General features: G+C 34.9%; 1 protein-coding gene and 1 long non-coding RNA gene across 10 annotated transcripts in view; one reads left to right on the top strand and one right to left on the bottom strand.

Annotated features, from left to right (window-relative positions):
• ROBO2 (roundabout guidance receptor 2) overlaps positions 1-17249 on the bottom strand; it is a 1748812-nt gene that overhangs the window by 87060 nt on the left and 1644503 nt on the right. For all 9 annotated transcript variants that reach the window (XM_017954070.3, XM_017954059.3, XM_017954063.3 and 6 more), the window contains 5 exons: positions 13996-14167; positions 6979-7184; positions 2419-2500; positions 1822-1984; positions 45-211 (listed from right to left, as the gene is read on the bottom strand). In XM_017954070.3, the coding sequence (XP_017809559.2) occupies positions 45-211; positions 1822-1984; positions 2419-2500; positions 6979-7184; positions 13996-14167 (790 nt within the window). The remainder of the gene's footprint in view (positions 1-44; positions 212-1821; positions 1985-2418; positions 2501-6978; positions 7185-13995; positions 14168-17249) is intronic.
• Positions 1982-6950, top strand: LOC116272865. Its single transcript, XR_004181414.1, has 3 exons — positions 1982-2115; positions 3761-3915; positions 5622-6950. It is a non-coding gene; the product is annotated as an uncharacterized LOC116272865 (long non-coding RNA).

Here is a 17249-nt window from a genome sequence, read left to right as displayed (position 1 = left end):
TGCTTCTGCCTAGAACCAGTAGTGCTGACAGCTATTGAAAGTACCTTGTGTGCGCACAGGATCTGACATGGGACTTGGGTCACTGAGGCCTTGGGGGTTGATCGCTCTGACCATGAATAAGTAGATTGTATTGGGCCGCAGTCCTCTTACAGTATAGAGGGTGGTCTTTACATGGTTTGCCACGGTCTGCCAGCTATTGCTCACTGATTGGCTGAAACACGAACAGAAATTTCATTTAAAGAACAGTCATTTGAATATTGGAAATGGAGTTGGGTATCAATGACAAAGTTAATGGCTGAAAATTAAACACACACACACACAACACTTGAAGTGTTCAGCCCAATAAATGAAACATTTGGATGATTTCAATTTATTCCACAACAAAGCCGAGCCCACCTAACGAAAGTGCCATGCACAACAAAATTAAACTCAGCCCAGGAGATGTGACAGCCCTTTGCTAATGCACAGCAGCCCACTAAATGAATACCTGTAAAAGGAACAGAGGCCAAGATCACAACATCAAGTTTATACAATAAGTATGGTCCTCGTAAATGTATATATATATATACCTTGAAAAGAATTAACCTGTAGAAAGAATAAATGGACTACAGAGTAAATTATGCCAATACATTTTCCTGTTACAAGGTGTGTTTTCTTTTGCATCAATTCCACATGCAATATTATAATAGAGCCTTCTAAAACTACATATCTGTAAAAGAAGAAAGGAAGCATGTAATGAATATTTTCCCTTGGTTACATTTTTAATAAAATTGTACATTACACAGTATTGTGATTTCTCATCTCAGAATGGTGAAATATCTCTGAATTTGTGTGTGAGGACCCTTTTACAGCCGGCCACAGATGGATGCCAGTTTAGAACAGTTTGCCTAAGGTCAAATGCCACTTTTGCTCAGAAGAAGGGGAAAATGTAATTTTCAGGGTGGTCAGTTTATTTTTCTGATATCCTTAACTATCCAAGCATAAGAATTATAGAAACATAGTATTTTGAAATTTGAAAATTAAGTACCTAGCATTACCTTAAATAATGATTAGAGAAGCCTTAAAAGAAAGTGATCATTTGTCCTAATGTTTCAAAAAAAAGTGGTTATCCATTAAAATTTATAATGTCACATAGACGCACATTTGAAAGGTAATATGAAAGCACATTTTACCATTTGTGTAAGCATTTTATCAAATTCTCATAAGACAATTTTATAATGATATTTGCTAATTTACATTTAAATCTTTAAATTGGCAACAATTATTTCAGATAACACATGGAAACATCTTTTCCATTAAGCAGCAAGAAGCACATGGAATAAATTTCTTAATTATTGTTTTTAATTTTCTCTCAGGCATATCTAATACATGTATGTAATATATGGTATAAAAACACAGGATTATTTTAAGTTCTGCTCTAGTCATTAGGAATAAAAATGCCAGAGTCCCCTGCTTCAATAAATATCGCATAACTTTAAAAAGTGCCTGTGCCTATGCCTAATTATATTATTTTCTACCCAGTTCTGATGCTTAAATTCTCACCTCAAATCCCTACAATGGTCTGGCTAAAGAAAGGAGCTAAGTGATTATGTTATGAACTGGATCCCTGTAGACCTAGGCATGAATAATGCATATTTAAATCTTATAATTAAGTTGTAAAGTAAAAAAAAACTCTGTTCTTAAATAAATTCAGAGAGATCAGTTCTTAAAATGCATTGACTGGACATGTCTTTAATAAAACAGCAGGATAGTTCAGGTGACAGTTTAGAATACAGGAGCTAAAGCAAAAACCCAACGGAGAAAAAAGGAATTGTCCCATACCTGAAAGCCTCAATGATATATGCACTTGCTGGAAGGGTTCCAGGGGTACCTGGTTGCCAGGACAAGGTGACACTGTTCTTAGTAACATCAGTGACCTGTGGTTTGGATGGTGGCCCTGGCAGGTCATTTAAATCATAATTTTTACTGATTGTTGCTCCAGATTCTATAGAGGACAGACAGAAAAAACTTCATTCCTGATTGCATAAGTTGACAATACTGCCTAAAAGCAGGAAGCAGTCTACTAAAGGACTTGACGTAGACAGTGAGAAATTCGTCTCCATGAATCGAAAGTATGTAAGTGAATATTTGCTTCTCCTACATGTTAATAACAGTTAGCTGTACTTTTACACATGATCATTAGAATTCCTTACACTTCAGAGGAAATAAAATAACAAGGTTATCAAGGACAAGTGTGTTAAATTCCACAAATGCAATGGTATGTGCAAACTCATGCATGAATTAAAAAACGGCATTGAATGTAAAGACTTAAATTTACATTCAGTGAATTAAACCCTTTGATCTCCCCTTAACTTATGATTTGATACTGAGCTATCCCTAAAAGGGCTCAAGCTTTCTCCCAATTCACAAAGTCCTCACCTGTCACGTCCAGCACTGCACTCCAGGAAGTCTCTCCACTTGAACTTGTAGCCACACAAGTGTAAGTGCCAGTATCAGAAATCTAGTGTGCAGAGAAGGGACAGAATGGTTTCGATCAATCTGTAGAATAATTACTCAATGACAACCAGGCAATGTTTAAATTCTTCAAATTAGATGTATCATTCTGCTGTCTAAATTATGCATTAGAGTCCATCATATGTATACATAAAATACTGAAATAAACTCATATAATGTTATTCATAACATTGATCCAAAGGGCTTTTAAAATGTATTTATGGACCTCGATGTTAATTTTTCTGATGAACTATTTGCCCCTCTCTTTTCTTCCTCCATGGTAATACTCTTACCTCCTAATTCCGTTTTATGGTGGGGCTCTGCTGCATCTACGTTGTTTAGGAACGATTCAGAACAGAACTCATTCAGAATCTTATAAAATTCCAAAGAAGCAGTAATGCAAAACTGTTCTGTCTCAAATACACTATGTTTCAATGAATAAAATGTACCCAAGTATATAAGCAATAAGACAATAAGGGATCACACTCTCTTTCTTTTGAAAGACATGGAAAAAAATGAAAAAGAAAAAGAATTTTTTTTTTTTTTCCAAGACGGAATTTTGCTCTTGTTGGCCAGGCTGGAGTGCAATGGCACGGTCTCAGCTCACTTCAACCTCTGCCTCCTATGTTCAAGCAATTCTCCTGCCTCAGCCTCCCAAGTAGCTGGGATTATAGGCCTGTGCCACTATGCCCGGCTAACATTGTATTTTTAGTAGAGACAGGGTTTCTCCATGTTGGTTAGGCTGGTCTCGAATTCCTGACCTCAGGTCATCCGGCTGCCTCAGCATCCCAAAGTGCTGGGATTACAGGTGTGAATCACCATGGCCGGCCAGAAAAAGAAATGTTTTTAAGGTAAATTTCTTTATTTAAAAACTTCAGTATTCACTTATATGTAAATCGCAGTAGTGGAACAATGAATAAAGTATCATTTGAAACAAAAAAAAAACGGCTATGGAGTGACTGCAATTTCCAGCTGAAAGGGACCATAAAATATCCTAATTCATAACTCTTTTTTTGATCAAAATTAAAATTTGTCATTTCATCAATCACTTTAAATGGTTTTGTTATTCACAAAAGAGTGGCAAAAGACCTTCAGAAAAAGTTGATAATGTAATCAAGAGTTCTCTTTTACAAATGCAAAAAGCAGAAGATTCTTTGATTATATTTTGAATAAAGTCCCAAGATCAATAAAAGAGGCAACTCAAAACTTCTCTGTGATCAAGCCTTGTGGCTTACACTGCAAACAACATTCATTCTCATCAATTTAGGGGTAAAGGAAAAGTCACACTGGGAAGAGAAACTGATGACCAAACAAAGTAAGACAAGGCAGAAGATGCAGAATTAATATCCTGTGATGAACATGAGTCTAATTGTTGATGAAATATAGTCGCTCATGGAATATTATATCTGCTGGGTTCAAACTGTAAGTGTATTGATGACTCAAGCTTTCTCGATTGATTCTCAGGTAAATCATTAGTGCCTGGATGTTACTGCCATTTCACTATCTTAATTGATTTTAAATGCCATTATGTATTTTAACTTCAGTTTCAAATTGCTCTGGCATGACATTCTTCGCCATATTATCTCTGTACAACTGTCTTCCATTACACAGAGGGATGATGGGGATAGCCACTGTAGAAAGAACCATTCTTTCAAATGTGGCTGTGCACACATTATAGTCATTAGAAATCTTTGCATTTAAGAAGCATCACTCACAAACTAAATATAATGAGCCGAGGTTGGATTTTAATGGGATGTTCATTTGAATATGGTCTGTGAAAGAGTAAAAGAATTTGCATTTTATTATAGCTGTTGAACTAAAATGTAGCACTTGTTATTACTTGCAAATGCTAAAAGAAAAGTATGTAGGTAATGCTTCTTAACTGCATCTCCTTGTCATTGTGTGGAGATACAAGGATGACATTAGCTGTGGTAGGTATGTTTTAATGAGTGCTGGAATATTCTACTTCTCAAAAGATAAAGATTCAGTTACCAATTAGCTGGCCTAGGAGAACACAGTATTCATCATGTTATTTTTCTCCCTTGCATTAAGTACTGAAAAAAAATAGTGAGACACAAAAGAATACAGCCTACAGAAACTCTCTTGACTGTATGAGTGAACTACTGGAAAGCCCATTTGTCTCTCCCTTTAAGGACAGTCATATTACTGGAAAAGAACAACGTTTTCATTTTGGGGTTCCTCAAAAACCTAAATATCGTTGCTAAAATTCACTCTTGGTATTACCATCATCACCACATTTTATTCCTTTAATTTTATTCCTTTAATTTTAAATAATGTGTTTTCTGGTCAGGGGTGCTTCTCCTCTTTTCCACCCTGTCCTTTTACCCTTAATAAATTGCTTTAAAATGAGATTAATGTGCAGGCAAATTCCATCATCTACTTTTCTCCTTGTGCGCTTGACTGCAGACAAGCCCCCAGGAGCTGGCATCTCAGAGAGACTACTCAGAAGCCTGTCAGAGGGCTCAAAGTTTGTTTGACATCATCAAGCACCCACCTTTAATTGCTTCTTTCAAATACTACTAGAAATCTTGACTACTCAAGCATACCCTCTAATTCAGTGATACAGTGAAAATGCATTAACCTCTATGGCCCAAGTCTGCCTTTAGCCCAGAGATAGAGGTTAAAGTGTTTACACAAAGAGAGTTGGCATTAATTTTTTAATAACTTCCATTTTATTCAAAGAAGGTTAACAATTAATTTACAATCAATAAAAAGACGGGCTCAAAATATCTGTATGAATTTACTTTTTAAAACTCAACTTGGCAGCATTTTTTTCTGCTTAAAGCAATAATTAATGCCTGTATCTCAAAAATTAAAGATAAATATTATATATATAAGTAAAAACTTATGTGTGCATGTGTGTGCATGTAGCAAAAATAGTCACTTTGTTTTGTGATATATATCTGTATTATAGTGATAATCAGATAAACATATAATTGTAAATATATTCCCATCATAAAAGAAGAATATGCCAAATTGTGATCATTTGGAAACATGTGTAGTTAAAAAGTTTTGCCTTTCTTTTTAGCTCCAGAATGGGAAAATTCTAAAATATGGTTTTGTTTCGTTTTTCTTCATCTTGGCTCTTAATTTCTACCTGGACCCAGGATTCTACAGATTGCTCCTCCACTGAAGTTTTCTTCACGCACTATTACATCATCTACCTTAGTTCTGGGTCTCATCCCCAATCTGTGATTCCTAAAATGTACTCTCCAGCTTTAGCAGAGCACTTGCTACATGGCAGGTAGGAGGAAGGGACCTACAACACGTGGGTGAACGAGTCGAAGGTACTGATAGAGGACAGGTGCCCTCCATGATAGCAGCCTTCTGGTATTTGTATCTTGTGTGATCCCTCACCTGGAGTGTAAGTGGAACCTGTTGGTTCCCTCTGGCCAATATAATATTGCCAAAGTGTCAGTATGTCACGTTTGTGATTTGGTACACAGGACTGTGGTGCCATCTTACTAGGAGACTCTCTTCCTTGCTGACTTGGAGGAAGCAAGTAGTCATATGGGGCAGATCCAGATGGCAAGGGACTAAAGGCGACCTCCTGCCAACGGCCATTGAGAAGGCGAGGTTTTAGTCCAGTAGCCACAAGGAACGGGATGCTACCAAGAATAACGTTTATTGGAAGCAAATCCATCCTGTGTCAATCTTCGGATGAGACGGCAGCTCTAAATGACAGCTAACTGGAGCCTTGTGAGACCCGGAAGCTAAAACTGCAGCTAAGTCATGCCCAGGCTCCTAACTCCCAGAAACTGTGTGTAACAAATGTGTGTTGCTTTAAGCCAGTATATTTTTGTTAATATTGTTACATAATACTAGATAACTGATACAATATTCAGACGTAGACATTTTATTGTGAGTTGCTCCTGCAGCAGGACTGACTTGTGAAGTTGCCAGGAATGCTCATTTTTTAATCAGGTAAACGTCAGTGAAAAACCACCAATGCCTGGTGCTTTCCATGGGTTTAAATGGAAACTACACCCAAAATCTAAGGTTTTCCACTAACAAGGCAAACTTGCCTTTTATGTACTCAGTCTCATCTCTTTATTTTTCTTGTACTGAATTCTTTGGCCAAGGCACTTTATCTACATTTCCTTACAATTTCTTTTGCTAATGAAAGTAAATCAGAAGTGTTTGTCATTTTTTGTCATTTCCAACATCCTACTACTCGTACTAATGTTATGTGTTTAAGATCTCTAGATTTATTGGCTGTATACATACGGAATGGGATACAGGAATAAAAGTTTCGAGATTCTGTTATGCGTGTGTGAGTTACACAGAAACTGACCTTTCCTCTGATTTCAATCCATGGTTTTAAAAATGAGTAATAACATTAGCTGTCTTTAAATGTACAGCGATTATACTAGGATGTAAGATTTTAAGTTCACTCCACAATTTTTCTGTAGAGCAGTACGTATGTGTAGATGATAATTCAAGGACAAGTCCAATATTACTTACCCGCAAATTCTTAATCTGCAGTGTGCCTTGCTCTTGAATTGTTGCTCTTGGATCTCTACTCAGAAAAGTAAATCCCTCCTTTAACCAGCTAATTACAGGAAGAGGATCACCAGTGGCTTTACATTTCAGTAATGCTGTGCCATCCACTGCCAGTGTTTGGTTGGCTGGGCCTTGTAGAATTATAGGTGGAGGTCTATCTGTCAAAACTAAAGAATAAGGCTCTTTTCAGGGTATTTTAACACCAGTAGAGTCCAGTAGGCTTGATATATTGACAATGAAAGTAAGGTTTAAGCCCCAACACAATATATATTACTTACAACTTATTCGAATATGCATATTCTTAGTAATGTATATTCTAAATCTATCATATATCTATCATCTATACATACATACAAATATGCTATACTAAGGCCAGACTAGTTATTGTCAATAGCTTCCTCTGTATTACCTAGAGTTAAAATGGCATTGAGATAAATTCTGACATTTTATAAAGACCTAATTGTATAAAAAGGCTTAGTCATATTAAAATTAAAATTAAAATATGAATAGCTTATGGTAGTCAGTCACCTATGAAATGTTCATTTTATCTCATATGCATATGTAAGAAAGTGTGTGAAGTCTCATATGAGTACAGTCAATTTTCACTTTTGCATTTTTCATAATAGAGTAAATAATTTTACCCTCATGGCACCAGTTGTGTGCTGTATTTATATAGGCTGAAATATTTCTGTTGATGTTAAAATATTAGATTATAAATAATTTACTTCCAAAATTGAGACATTAGGTCACCAAATTAAGGTCATATCATTTGGATGATTTGATTCAATTAGTACTTATAACTGATCAAAGAAAAGTAGTCTAGATTATATTTATCATATGACAAAAACAGTGCTTGCGCAAAATCAGTGTTTACTTATATATCAATTGTTGTGTTCATTTGGGTAAATTTTCCATAATTTCTAAATGTTTAGTTTAGTATTGCTTTTTGTTTATGAAATACTGTTTTGTAGCAGCATTTCAGTGCTTTTAGAAGTATTTAATGATTATTTAAGAAGGACATCAAAATGTACAGTATTGTTTACATGGTTAAGAAAAATACAGAGCTGATTGGAGTTAAGATTTCATTTAGAATTCATTAGAAGATCACCGTATAATCAAAAGGATATGTCCAGGTCCAAGGAAGTCTTTCTAAAGAGAAAGTTCTATAAACTTCAGCATAGACAGCACAGGCTTTGGTTAATTATCCAAATTGTGTATGGTTATATGTAACATACAAAATACATGCAGTATATAAAAACATATATACAAAAAAGAAAAAGTATTTCTAAGCAACTGTGAAGATAAACAGTGTTTTTTCTCAAAAAAGTCAACTTGTATTACAATGTATACAATTGAAAACACTTTGCTTAATGCTCAAATTTCCTTTGCCCACCAGCTTTTATAAATGCCAATTTAAAATTACTGTCTTTCCAATTTACTTGCATCATATTTACTAGAGTTCATAGTTTTGGAAAACAAAACATTAAAGTTAAGCAGCCTGTTCAGAAACTATCATGAGAAAGCCAACCAGATTTAATTGAGGCTAGAATTTATGATACAGTGCTCCTTCGCATCAAGACATTGCAGATTCTCGTCAACCTAAACCTACTTTATCAATGATAAAACCTAAGAAAAACAATAAAAATTGTGTATTGTTCACAAACAAAAATTAGAATCATTTGTTCCACTGCTTTTTTCCATCAAATTCTTACTTTTAATACTAAATAAAACATTTTAAGAAAATACTAAAGTAGAATATTATAATAATTCTGGCACATTTGTCGTAATTAGGCAAATAGAAATTCAAACTAGAAGTTTCATGGGACTTATTTTTATGGGTCAAAAAGAGAAAGCCAATGAACAAAACATTATTAGTAATGTTTTAATGCAGTGAGAAAGTGAGTCTGTATTACCAGGGTAAAGCATACTAATTCATTTTTAAATGATTTTTTTTCAAATTAAGTACCTATGCAGAATTCAGGTAACTTCTTACAACCTGCTTTTATTGTCATATCCCTGAAATCATTAGATACAGCCAAAGGTCATCTAATTAGTTTTTTTCTTTCTTTTTTTTATTGCTCAAATGAGTAGCTCATCACTTTTTGAATGAATCTGATCGATAAAGTAATTGAAAATCTCCTGGCCAGACATAATTTTCAGTTTCAAGGATGCTATGGGTGAAAGATGACCACGGGTTTCCATGACACTAAGGTCAAGGGTTAAATGAACATTTAGGGATCCCAGTGATCTGTGAACAACTCCATGGTTTTCTCTCACTATGCATTATAAATACTCAATAACCATTCACATAAGATCAGGATGTGACACTTATTGTCAGTACAAGATATAAATACATCTTATCTCCCAGTCTTTTTAGTTTCTATTGGCTCTATTCACGGAATGCTGATTACAATTTCATAATTCTCGGAGAGAAAAAGATAGAGCAAAAGAAAGAAGAAATAAAGAACAATGCCAGTGAATTAATGCAGAAGTCTTTTAAAGAAATATATTGAAACTCAAGTATATTCAAACTTATTAGCTTAATCTACGATCGGTAAAGTTGTTGCTCAACTTAGCACTATTCAGCATCATTAGCGATTTCATCTTTTATGAATGCTTGAATTATATTTTCATAAAATGAGTCTAACTGTGATAACAGATACATTTGCTATAAATGGAATACAGGCATATCTCAGAGGTATTGTATGTTTGGTTCTAGACCACAACAATAAAGCAAATATTGCAATAAGGAAGGCCACACAAATTTTGTTTCCCAGTGCATATAAAAGTTATGTTTACATTATTCTGGAGTCTATTAAGTGTAGAATAATACTATGTCTAACAAAAAGTTAGTATCTTAAAAATACTTTATTGCTAAAAAATGCTAATGATTATTTGAGCCTAGAGTGGTCATCTTTTTGGTGATGGAGGATCTTGCTTCAGTGTTGATGGTTGCTAACTGACCAAGGTGGTGGTTGCCGAAGGTTGGGGTACCTGTGCCAATTTCTTAAAATAAGACAATAAGTTTACCACATTGATTCACTACTCCTTTCATGAGAGATTTTTCAGTAGCATGCAATGCTGTGTTAGAGCATTTTATCTGCAGTAAAATGTCTTTCCAAATTGGAGACAATCCTCTCAAACTCTGATGTTGCTTTATCGATGAAGTTTATGTGAAACTTTGAGTCCTTTGTTGTCACTTCAACAATCTTGAACAGAAGTAGATTCCCTCTCAAGTCATCGCTTTCCTTGGTCGCCCATAAGAAGCAGTTCTTCATTTGTTCAATGTGTATCATGTGACTGCAGCAATTTAGCCACATCTTCAGGCTCCACTTCTAATTCTAGTTCTTCTGCTATTTCCACCACATGTGCAGTCACTTCCTCCACTGAAGTCTTGAACCCCTCAAAGTCATCTAACTTTCTAAACTCCTGATAATGTTGATGCTTTGGCCTCCTCCCGTAAATCACAAATGTTCTTAATGGCGAGTATAATGGTAAATCCTTTCCAGAAGGTTTTTAATTAACCCTGCCCAGATCCTTCAATTGAATTACTGTCTGTGGCAGCTATAGCCTTGGAAAATATATTTCTTAAGTAAGACTTGAAAGTTGAAATTATTCCTTGATCCATGGGCTGATGAAGAGATGTTGTGTTAACAGGTATAAAAACATTAATCTCTTTGTACATCTCTATCAGAGCTCTTGGGTGACAAGTACATCGTGGATGAGAAATAGTATTTTGAAAGGAATATTTTTTTTTCTGAAGAGTAGATCTCAACATTGTACTTAAAATATTTCGGTAAACATGCTGTAAAGAGGTGTGCTGTCATTCAGGCTTTGTTTTCCATTTAGAGAGCACAGGCAGAGGAGATTTGGAATAATTTTAAGGGTCACAGAATTTTTGAAATAGTAAACGAGCATCAGTTCCAACCTAAAGTCACCAGCTGCATTAGTTACTTACAAGAGAGTTAGCCTGTCATTTAAAGCCAGGCATTGACTTCTTTTCTTCAGCTATGAAAGTCCTAGATGACATCTTCTTTCAATATATGGCTGCTTTGTCTACATTGAAAATCTGTTTAGTATAGCCACTTTAGTGAATGAACTTCTGGATAACTTGATGAAGCTTCTATATTAGCCCTTGATGCTTTACCTTGGTGTTTTTCCTTAAATCTCATCAACCAACCCCTGCTAGCTTCAAATTTTTCTTCTACAGCTTCCTCCCCTCTCTCAGTCTTCAAGGAACTGAAGATAGTTAGGGCTTTGCTCTGGATTAGGCTTTGGCTTAAGGGAATGCTGTGACTCACTGATCTATCCAGACTCTCAAACTTTCTTCATATCAGCAATAGGCTGTTTGACTTTCCTATCAGTTTTTGTGTCCACTGGAGTAGCACTTTTACTTTCCTTCAAAAACTTTTCCTTTGTATGCGTAACTTTGCTAACTGTTTAGCACAAGAGGCCCAGCTTTTGACCTATCTCAGTTTTTGACATGTCTTCCTCACTAAACTTAAGCCTTTGTAGCTTTTAATGTAAAGTCCGAGACATGCGACTTTTCACTTGAACACCTGGAGGCCACTGTAGAGATACTGACTGGCCTAATTCCAATACTGTTGTGTCTCAAGGAATAGGGAGGCTCAGGGAGAGAGAGAGAACGACAGGGGACTGGCCAGTGGGTAAAGAAGTCAGAGCACACACATATATCAATAAAGTTTGCCATCTTACGTGGGTGCACTTTGTGATACCCCCCAAAATTATAGTAGTATCCAGGATCACAGATCACAGGCCACCATAACAGATGCAATAATAATGAAATTGTTTGAAATAGTGTGAGAATTACCAAAATGTGACACAGAGACCCAAAGTGGGCACGTGATGTTAGTAAAATGCCACCAATAGACTTGCTTGACCCAGGGTTGCCATGAACCTTCAGTTTGTAAAAACCATGGTATCTGCAAAGTACAATAAAGGAAGGTATGCCTGTAATCACTTGTTTTTCTGAACATGACATACGTTTTCATTCTACCATGGAATTTCAAATGGCTCTACAATTCCCTGAAATATATCAAAATAAGTGTGGTCAAAATGAAAATAATGGCTCAGATATTATTAAATCATTAACCTATATGAAAAATCAAAACTATGAATAGAAGCTTAAGGCATCAATGTGGCAACTTCATATTTAGAGACAGATTCATTGACAACATGTGTGTACATACTTAGTTCTTATAGTTTCATTTCTTTACTGTCAAAATCAACAGCATTGTAACTTGCAATCAATGTTGCTGCAAAAGGATCTTGACTTTGTAATTGCTTACTCAAGTAAAAATCAATATAGGAATTAATATTCAAGCCAGTTGTAACAAAATGTTTAGAGCAATCTCAGTTGGCAGAAGATTTAAAATTGGTCATCACTTATTTTTGACCACAGAAGGAAGGCTAGAAAAACTACTGTTTTGTAAGATATCATGAGCTAGTATAAGGTCTCAAAGGTTTTCCATTTATTGTACCAGACGTAATTCTGAATATTCACTGTTTTATGAACCATATCAGTCACATCAACTGGCTCTTCTAGTTCATCACTTTTGCTTCCTACAAATATGGTTTGCCTTTTCCATAATAATTTCTTCATTTAGAAACATTTGACAGTCAATCTTCTATAAAATATTATAAGTAGCTAAATGATAGCTGGTATCTTAAGCATTATGTTTGCAGTGTTCTTAGGAATATAGAATAAAACGTAGGCTTTGGTCAGAATATCTTATTTTTCAAGTGTATGTATCTGAACATTTTTGTTGACAGGTGAAAACATAAGATTTTTAAAATCATTAATAATTATCCTTTATTCTTTTAAAGAAATATGGAGGTACAAAGAATCAAAGAGCTTGCCCATCTAAGGAAGAATTTCTCATCACTGCTATCCTTGAACCTGACTTCTCCTTTCAGTTCCATGGCAGTAAATCTCTGCAGCATCAGCAGGTGCAGCCACTAACGACTCAATGTCCCTGCAGCCAATGTTTGTCTGTTCTATTTATTCCCATTCCTGACATGTCACTGAATCAGGCCATACCATGAACAGATATTAAAAAATACTGCCTTTCTATTAATTTTAAATGACCTTTTAATCTACATGTAAATTTAAATTGTATAAAAGCACATCAAATTTCACCAGCAGAGAAAGAAGAGGATCAAGAGAGGCCGCAGACCAAAGCACTTACATCTCAGAAGCCAGCATTGGGGAGAAAACAAAACTAAAAATCCTCACAAATAAAGGAGAATAAGAAAGAATTTTCAATTTAGGACATCAAAGAATAGGGATTAAATTCACACTCAGAGGTCCATGAAATATCTCAAATTTGCTAGCTGTCAATTGTGCCAAAGAAGTTGCTGGGAAAAAATCAGATTATGCAGAGCCCTTCATCCTTTTCAACTTTCACTATGAATGTAGGTGCCTCAGTTAAGATTCAAAGTGCATATGTGCAAATAAAAATAATAATTTTAGCATTCTTCAGCACTTTGAAAGGTAGGTAGTTAACTTGCTGAATGCATAATTAAAATCATAGGCATGTCCTAATATGATTAGCTAACTAAAAACTCATCTCTGATAATATTAAACGTGGTATCACCTCCTCCTAGAGTGAAATAAAATCATTAATGTCTAGTAGAACCAATCATGTCAGCCTAAGACTCAACAAAAATATACAGATTACATTTCAATATGCAGTGAGTGTGATAAGATTTATTTAAAATAATGCACTATTCTATTTTTAAGAATTAAGTAAATTATCTCTGAAGTTCTTTGGGGAAAATGAGCGGTATTCAATCAGGAAGAATTAGAAACTACTAAAAAATGTGACCTGGATTCAAACTTAAAAGATAAGCACACATAGTAATGATTTCACAAATCAGCAAACTCCACATGATTAACGTGTGTCCAGAAATAAAAATCCGTGTTTTCGTAAGACAAATCTAATAAAGATATCGCACCATCAGTAACCTCCAGCTGAGCTTTTGCTAAAATGCTTCCTGCCACAGTTAAAGCCTGGCAGATGTAGTAACCCGCGTCGGAACGTTGAATGTTGGTGATTGTGAGGTCTCCGGTTGGTGACACTGAGCATCTACTGTTGGGCTGCTGGGGTTGGTTTGGGAAAAGTAGGTTCTGTGGAAGCAAGCACAGTCTCATCAATATTCATTTTCCACTTAAAAAATTATGTGAATAAAAGCTACGACAATTAGGGAATAAAGTGGGAAAAAGAAAACACATAGATTAAAAAATGTATGGTACAGAAATGTTTAAATGCCACACAGTGGGTTTCACTGATCAAGTTTTTCCAAATCATGGTGAAATAACATCCTCTAAGAAGTCAGTATTTTCTCGTTGAAAGAAAAGTCATCTGTGTTTTTAAAGAATGGGATCTTTATCTCATCCTGATATTCTGCTAGTTAGTTAGTATCTTTGAAACTTGTTTCTTTATCTGGAAAATGGGCAAAACAATTCTTATCTGACTCAACTGCTAAGGCCTCCTGAAGATCTGGCCGATAACAGGGACTGGGGATGGGTGGTACGAAGTGCACAGCTCTGAAGAATGCAAAGTATGACTGCTGTCGATCATTCTGAATCCTTGATGCACTCAACTGAATTTCTCCCAAAGTTGTTCAAAAGTGCATGACAGAGAGCTGACTGTACTTCTGCTATAAAGTTTTTGCACCTTTGAATGGGGCTATAAACAAATACTACAGTTTAAGCAAGATTAAGCAAATTACTGAAGATAAAAAGAAAATGTAGAATGTTTCTAAAAGTGTGTTACCTTAAACAATTTCATATTACTTTCTTTTTAAAACAAAATTATTCTATATCTCATATATACATATAGCCTCATTACAAATTGTAAAAGTTCATCTATGAGAAGAGTAACATTAATTTGGATGAACTATGTTGCTTTACTGTTGTTCAATTAAGAAAAACATTTGAGTATAATAAATTACATTGGGGCTTGTTTCCAAGTTGGATTATAAATAAGAAGATATCAATTTTTATGTTGTATTTACTTACAAAAAAGGACATTATAACCCTCTGGGATCTGTTTCTCCATATAGTAATTAATTTTCCAGGTTTGTAATTAAACAGTTTCAATACGTTGCAATCAGGAGGTAATAACATTCAATTAAAGGCACAGGACACATTTTCACCTTAAAATGTTTTTACCCTTGAAGTAATACCAATGGAAGAGGATAAAATAGGGTATTAACACTTTTCAATTATGCTAAATGACTTTAATCCTGCAAACGATGTCCTATTTTAATTAGAAGCTCTTCTCTTTATTGCAACATGATGGATGTCCACTTTATTAGATTCAAGTGTGACACTATAAGCCCACTTTACATAAACATTACCATGTTATTAAACGCCTTCTAAAAGGAGTGATGTTTGCTAGCATGTCAAGAATGTAATTTCAATATGCTGTTGACCTCTTATAAAATGTGTGCTACTGTATAAGGCTAGACATTTTCATGCATAGAAACACGATTTGAGAATCAGCTGATTCTACTGTAGATTCCAAATGTATTACCAAAATAAATAAACAAGCTAAAAGAGAGTCTAAATTCTGAAGTCACTTGAAAATGATACAATAACTCAAAGTGCACACTTTCCTACAATTAGCCATTAGAATACTAATTTACATAGCACTAATATATCAGATGGGCTTTATTCTCTACGGGATCTCTTCCTCTACAATGCACCATCAGTCCACCTTCTAAATGATTCGTTGACATGGAAAATGGCATTATATGAAGGTTAACCCATCATTTTTATTCTCTGCTTGCATGACATAGGCAAAAGAAAATGGATTACAAGCAAAAACCGGGAACTTCACAGCTCTTCCCACCTTGGAGATTGCCTGGGTATCCTATTAGAGCTAATTGGCATTATCAGCATATATTGAGAAATATGGACCATTAAGTTCAGGCTTTTAACTGTTTCTATTGATGGATGGTCATAGATCACTATAAAAACTGGATACTGAAAACAGTAAGACCGATTTATTTTTTCCCAATATCCCAATTCATGATTTGAGAATTTATAATTTGCTGAAGCACTTCTCTGTTGTTCTCATTCACAGTATTTTTTTTTTCTCTCTCCTTCTCGCTCTCCCACCCCATCCCTCTCTATCTCTACCCCTGTCTCTCTGATGGGAGAAAGATAGGTGAGGGAAAGAGAACAAGACATAAGATTTTGTGTAATCTTTAACAGTGATATCTCTGGAATTATATGCCACTTTGTCAAATACAGAAAAAGGAATACTTACATGCTATTTAATTGTTATTTATTTTGAAACCATTAAAAATGATGTAGCATATTTAAATACCCTATGCTTATTAAGCTACAAGGCCAATACACATTTTATGCACTACCTTGTAATTCAACTTGGAGCTACTTTAGGGAATGTGATTTACACATGATATAGTCTTAGCTATATAATAACAAGACACATTATAATGAGATTTCACTCAATACATGGGTTTAAAGTGTAAGTATGCAATGATCAAATTGCTTTACATCATTATATTTATTATCAGTGACATAACATTTTGCTTAACCTTCATAATGTGTAAAGCAATTTTATATATAAAACGACTTATTCATTTAAACTTTGTGTGAAGTAAAATGTATTAGCCTTGTATTTTACATTAAGAAAATGAGTTTCAGTACATTTAAATAGCACTACAAAAGTTGTACAATTTATAAGGAGCAAACTGGATTTCGAATTTTCTCCTTTGTGTGTGTGTGTGTGTGTCTATGTGTATGTATGTGTCTCTGTGTGTCTATGTGTGTGCATGTGTGTCTATGTGTATGTGTGTGATGTGTGTATGTGTGTGTGTGTGTGTGTGTGTGTATGTGTGTGGTATGTGTGTATGTGTGTGGTGTGTGTGTCTATGTGTGTGTGTCTATGTGTGTGTGTATATATGTTTAATTGTCATGCTGCCTGACACTTACTTTAGAGTCTGAGACACTAACATCTGAAAAGAATTTTAAAGCAAACAGTCAAAGAACTCTATGTGTGGAAACCTATTTTATAATTACTAAATTATAAAGAAGATTTGAGAGTTAAGACGTGGAACAGTTCTGATGTTGGATACGGCAATGGCCATCACCTTTCCTTACATTCCCATCACTACACTTATATTCCACAAGTCACAAGAGGAGTGACTCCAACAAGGAGAGCTGAGTGAGGAATAAA

The sequence above is a fragment of the Papio anubis genome, chromosome 2 (assembly GCF_008728515.1).
Source record: "Papio anubis isolate 15944 chromosome 2, Panubis1.0, whole genome shotgun sequence".
NCBI classification, from domain to species: Eukaryota; Metazoa; Chordata; class Mammalia; order Primates; family Cercopithecidae; genus Papio; species Papio anubis.
This window is presented reverse-complemented; position numbering and strand designations above follow the sequence as displayed.